The sequence below is a fragment of the Prunus avium genome, chromosome 4 (genome assembly GCF_965620075.1).
Source record: "Prunus avium chromosome 4, drPruAviu1.hap1.1, whole genome shotgun sequence".
Lineage (NCBI taxonomy): Eukaryota > Viridiplantae > Streptophyta > Magnoliopsida > Rosales > Rosaceae > Prunus > Prunus avium.
In genome coordinates, this window is record NC_142287.1 from 31,774,404 (window position 1) to 31,780,403 (window position 6,000).

Sequence of the window (6,000 nt, forward strand, 5' to 3'; positions counted from 1 at the left end):
CTCTGAATGAACTATTGATCCTTGAAATGGAATATTGATATCTGAAATGAACTTAACTTTACCACTGCAAGTCAAAAGTTCAATTTATTGAAATGACCCTCGTCATAGCGGATCCTATTATGGACCAGTCATCTCAACAACAAATGTTAACTTTTCTTAACGTTGAAAAGTCTCGGTTTTATTTTAAAACCTCAAAATTTCCATGTCCCAAAGAACATTATTGCAACGTTGTATGGGGTATTTTCAATAAGCCTACTAAGTTCCCAATATCGGGCATAGCCGTCATAGTGGAGGTTGTGTGGATAAGGTGACGTTGTTGGCTGATTGCTAAGAACATTGTCACCTTTTATGAATGAACGTCCAAAAAATAAGTCTTTTGTACATATATATATGATGGCTGATGGATAAGATTCAAACAAGTTCGAGGTGGTTTATTCTTATTGTAGACTATATGCTTTATTTTCAATACATCAAATCAATATTACAATCATCAATAGCATTATCTAGGATCACTAGCCAGACCCATACATGTTCATTGTTAAACCTTCCAATCTCTCTCTACATAGGTGGGATACTTTGTTCATGCTTGAAAAAGTTGTGGGGATCAACCATGGTTTTCGCACGCACCAATCTTTTGAAGTTACCTTCAAAATACTTGCTTCCGTAAACTCTAGCAGTTAGAAGGTTACTTTGGTTGTACAGATTGGCGCCAATATCGAGATCCCTATAGTTTTGGAAGGCCTCTCTCGGGTTCCTGGAGACAAACGGAGTCATCTTTTCATACAACTTTCTTGTTAAGTGAATATACCTGTTGGTGGCCTCAATCCCTTCGTCTTGAAACCACGACGTATAGTATTGAATCATATATAGGTTTCCAGCTCTATGAGGGGATGGAGTTGCTGACGCAGAAATCTCACTCATTCTTCCACCATGAGGGTTCCATTCCATCCATATATTCCCTATCTCAAGCATCGCCTTAAACATGTATTCTAGAACTTTTTTTGGAATTGGTTTCTTCACATAGTCAGACTTAGCTTTGAAGAAGGCTATTGGTTTGCTTTTCAGGTTGAGAAATATAGATCTTGGGGTTCCAAGTGGGAGTTCAGCCCAGAATACAACGGATTCAATCCAACTCACTTCATGACAATCTTCTCGTCGTAAACCCAATTCGGGGAATCTCTCATTCACCAATGGAAGAAGCTCGTGAGTTTGTCCCAAAAATTGACCGATGAATGATACTTCCGCAATCTTCTTGCCCTCAGTATTATTCTCGATTTCTGGCCTTGCTCTCAGGAAGAGGTCTTTAGGGAGCACGGGTGCTACAAATTGCCACTTATAAAGGACATCTGTAACGCCTTGCTCTAAAGTTTTTGTAACGTTGAACACGGTCACTTTTTCTGGAACTCGAACAAGCTTGAGTTTCCATGAAAGAATGACTCCAAAGCTAGCTCCTCCACCTCCTCTAAGGGCCCAGAAAATGTCTTCTCCCATAGACTTTCTATCAAGGATTCTACCATTTGCATCAACTAGTTTAGCATCGACAATATTGTCGATGCTAAGGCCATATTTTCTCATCATATTCCCATACCCTCCCCCACTGAAGTGGCCACCAGCGCCAACAGTTGGACCAACCCCAGCAGGAAACCCATGAACCTTGGATTTCTGAGCAATTTTATGATAAATTTTGCCAAGAGTAGCTCCAGACTCAACCCAAGCGCTCTCATCCTTGACACTAACATTAACGGATTGGAGATGAAACATGTCAAGAACGACGAAGGGGACATGCGATACGTACGATAGACCCTCATAGTCATGGCCACCACTTCGGATTCTAATTTGCAATCCATGTTGTTTTGCACAAACAATAGTTGCCTGCACATGAGATTCGTGCTTGGCTGCTACAATGGCCAGAGGTTTTGGAGTTGTAGGGCTTGAAAATCTGCGGTTTTTAATGCGTGCCATCAAAACGGATCGAAAAGAGGTGTTTTGAGGGGTGTAAACGGCTTCAAAGATTGGGTGGCCAGAATGAAACTGTTTTGGAAGGCATTGGAGAAAGCCATTAATGGGAACTGGCTCTGAAAACGTTGCCCATGATACTGAGAGTGATGAAAGGATTGAGAGGATGAGCAGCACTAGTGGAGAGTTTGGAAACTTCATTGTCCTAATTTTTGGGGGGTTTTGGCTTTCTTGATTCAATTCTTGGCAGTGTGACAAATTGAACAAAACCTTCAAGTATTTATAATGAAGCCAAAGCACCTAACTTTGAATATCTACTTATTTTTTCGCATGGTATTGATTCGTCAATGACTTGTATCAGAAGAGAAACCCAAAGTAAAGAGATGGAGAAATTAAAGAAGACGAGAGTTATTGTCTAGTTCGCACACGTAACGGAATCAATACATGCCTGACACGTGTGTGTCTACTCGTTGAATAATAGTAGTGGTGGATGGAGGATGCAGCCATTTCTGGCCATAGAGATTTCATCTTCTCCACAGACACAGAATACGTACGTAGGTCACCCCATTGATATGATTGAGCCATATACATCAACGTGGATTTCCAAACCAGTGCACGTTTTTCAGGTCAATCAAGCCTGTGGTCCTATGGTCCCGACCGAATAATAAAAGAAAAAAGAGAGCATATGGTACCGGCCCAAAAGACCCATACTTTTAGTGATGTCGGCGTTCTCTCGTATACTGTTGAGTATAATGCATGAGAGTGACGCATGATTTTAGTGACACTTTCTTATCTTTTCCTTCGTCTTTTCAATGACTTTTGGAACTATTATCCGGTTGAATTTTAATTTTAATTTTCTTTGGTATGATCCAAAAATTGGCTTGATTTAGTAATTACATGAGATTTTGTTTTGAGAATGGTTTTTTTTTTTGTTCGAACCTGAGAATACTGATATGTAAGTCAATGTCATTTTCCACTAAATTAGATCCCATTGGTGTTTTGAGAATGATTCTTTAACAATAAAAAATGATGAGTATTTGTTATTGCGTGAAGCATTTGAGTTTCAAGTATGAGTATATCGCTAGCATGGAGGACATTCAAAATTTCTAAAAAGAAAGCATTTGAGTTTCAAGTATGGCCCTTTCTGTAAATCTTTTCTAGCCTCACATGTAAAGTATCTGTGAGGTCTTCACCAAAAAATAAAGTATATGTGGCTTTTTTTTGAACGGATGAATTGTGTTGGCTTTTGCCTCAATTTTTAGTCGTGGTCCTAAGGGGATCTTGTAGCCAATGCATATTTTTGGTCGACTTTTATTGACGCATTGCTCTCATTGTCATAGCAGCCACGTTGAAGTTGGTATCAACAAAACGGGAAAGATAAGGTTGGGGAGAACCTATACTTGTCTGCCTTCCTTTATTAGATAAAAATGAATGGAAGTCAAAGGTATACATGAAGGACGTAAAGGATTACATGTCAATCAAACGTGATCGTGTTGACATTACTCTTAATTTAATCACTTTGTTATTAATAAATATTCCAAGTGAATCTACTAAATCTTTTGGGATTATATAGTCCAATCAAATATTATTACTTATGAACACAATAAGCCAAACCCATTTGATATGGGATTGCCTATGTGGTCCACGATTTCAAATAATTGAATCGCAGTGTTTGTTTCAAATAATTGAATCGCAGTGTTTATTTTCTTCGCTTGATGTGTCAATGTTAGCTGAGTTGTTTGGGGTGTTCAACCGTCCCACCTAAAAAAGGATAGAAAGAGAAGTCCGGATCTGACGAGTCCGGATCTGCTCTCTCCAATATATGCATTCCAATTAAAAAGATGTGGACCTCAAGAACAAACTATCATTTATGCAATAAATGTAATATTTTTTTAGGATCAGGATTGGGGGACACGTATTTTTGACACACATCATGACACACCTTATTAACCATTAGATTTAAAGAGATTGGACGATTAGGATTGAATATGATAATTAATACTGATTTTAAAAAAGTATTAATTTACATTGGAATCAACACTTCAAGCTGAATGTCTAAATTATAAAATTTTATAATTTTATAATTTACATTGACAAGTGCTTTCAATGACTCCCTCAAATTTCTTCCCAAAAAATCTCAACAAGTTCTCAATGACTTCATTCAATGCCTTGGAGAAACATCTCAGTCCAACCCTCCAATTTACACCCCCTCAAAACACCTCATTTCCCAATGTGTTGTTATCACTAAAAACCGCAGATACTTTACACCTACAACTCCAAAACCTTTCGCTATTGTAGCACCCACGCATGAATCCCACGTCATTTGCGCAAAACGACACGGGTTGCAAATTATGAGGGCTTATCATACGTATTGGATCTTCCCTTTGTTGTTCTTGATATGTTCAATCTTCGATCCGTTGATATGAATCTTGAAGATGAAAGTGCTTGGGTTCAAGCTGGGGCTACTATTGGTGAACTTTACTATGCAATTGGACAGAAAAGTAAGGTTCATGGGTTTGCAGCTGGATCTTGTCCAAGTGTTGGTATTGGTGGCCACTTTAGTGGTGGTGGGTATGGTCCACTTATGAGAAAATATGGTCTTACAGTGGATAACGTTGAAGATGCTAAACTAGTGAATGTGAATGGTAGAATCCTTGATAGAAATACAATGGGAGAAGATCTTTTTTGGGCCATAGAGGTGGTGTTGGAGCCAGCTTTGGAGTCATTCTTTCATGGAAGATCAAGTTGATCCACCTAAAGTGACCATGTTCAATGTTAGAAGGACCTTGAAGACATCTTCATTAGAGTAGGTATACAAGTCAAGAATAGTAGCCAAGAGGGGAAGAAGACAGTGCAAGTATTATTCACTGGTCAGTTTTTGGGACAAAGTGACAAGCTTGTTCCATTGGTAAATGAGCGCTTCCCTGAATTGGGTTTACAACAAAAAGATTGCTTTGAAATGAGTTGGATAGAATCCACTGTGTTCATGGCTGCTTGCCCAATTGGAACTCCAATAGATGTTCTACTATCTAGGCCAAAGGCGCCAGCAATCTTCTTCAAGAGCAAGTCTGACTACGTGAAAGAACCAATTCCAAAACATGGTTTCAAATCCATTTGGAAGAAGCTGATTAAGATAGAGAAGGTGTGGATGCAATTGAACCCCTACGGTGGAAGAATGAGTGAGATTTATGAGTCAGCAACTCCATTCCCTCATATAGCTGGAAACCTATATTCGGTTCAGTTTTTTATATCTTGGATGGAAGAAGGGATTAAGACCACCAATCACTATATTAAATTGTCGAGAAAATTGTATAAAAGAATGGCTCCTTTTGTCTCTAAGAACCCACACAAATTTGCAAAACTATAGGGATCTCGACATTGGTACCAACCTGCGCAACCACACAAATTTTCGCAAGGCTAGACTTTATGGAAGTATTTTAAATATAACTTTGATAGATTGGTACAAGTAAAAACAATGGTTGATCCTCAGGATTTTTCAAGCATGAACAAAGTATTCCACCACTTTAGAGTGAGAGAGAACCATGAATTCCGGATTTTACTTATGCCGACGCGTAGGTTTCTATGTGATAGATATTTAATTGTTGAAAAAAATAAGAGGAAGATTATTAATGAAATACAAAACAAAAGTATATTTGTTAAGCATATTTGTTAAGCATATGCTTCATTACTTTGTGTTATCGGATGACGAAGGAACTGAGACCACCAACAAATACCTCAACTTTTCAAGAAAATTGTACTAAGGAACTCCATTTGTCTCCAAGAGTGTCCAAGAGAGGCCTTCCAGAACTACAAGGATCTTGATATTGGTGCCAAACTTTATGGAAGCAAGTATTTTAAATGCAATTTTGGAAACTTAAACGTGTATTGGAAAGTAAAATACATTTTAAAAATATTTTATTACTGGGGAAAATTAGAAAGTTACTTTTAGATCATATGTAATCATATGTAATAAATAAATTGAAATGTGAGAGAGTTAAACACGAATAAATAATGGTGACAAAAGCAAGCAAAATCATTTTGGTG

At 38.0% G+C, this 6,000-nt stretch overlaps 1 protein-coding gene and 1 pseudogene across 1 annotated transcript; one reads left to right on the plus strand and one right to left on the minus strand.

Moving 5' to 3' along the window:
- Positions 1 to 410: 410 nt before the first annotated feature.
- On the minus strand, positions 411 to 2,257 carry LOC110765004 (berberine bridge enzyme-like 17). Its single transcript, XM_088251386.1, has one exon. The coding sequence runs from the start codon at positions 2,155 to 2,157 to the stop codon at positions 559 to 561; it is 1,599 nt and encodes a 532-aa protein (XP_088107512.1). The 5' UTR covers positions 2,158 to 2,257; the 3' UTR covers positions 411 to 558.
- A 1,126-nt stretch (positions 2,258 to 3,383) lies between these two features.
- On the plus strand, positions 3,384 to 5,484 carry LOC110765009 (berberine bridge enzyme-like 7 pseudogene; annotated as a pseudogene).
- Positions 5,485 to 6,000: the final 516 nt, after the last annotated feature.

Excerpts from the sequence above, each read along its gene's own strand:
- LOC110765004 (XM_088251386.1), bottom strand. The coding sequence starts at position 2,157 with ATGAAGTTTCCAAACTCTCCACTAGTGCTGCTCATCCTCTCAATCCTT.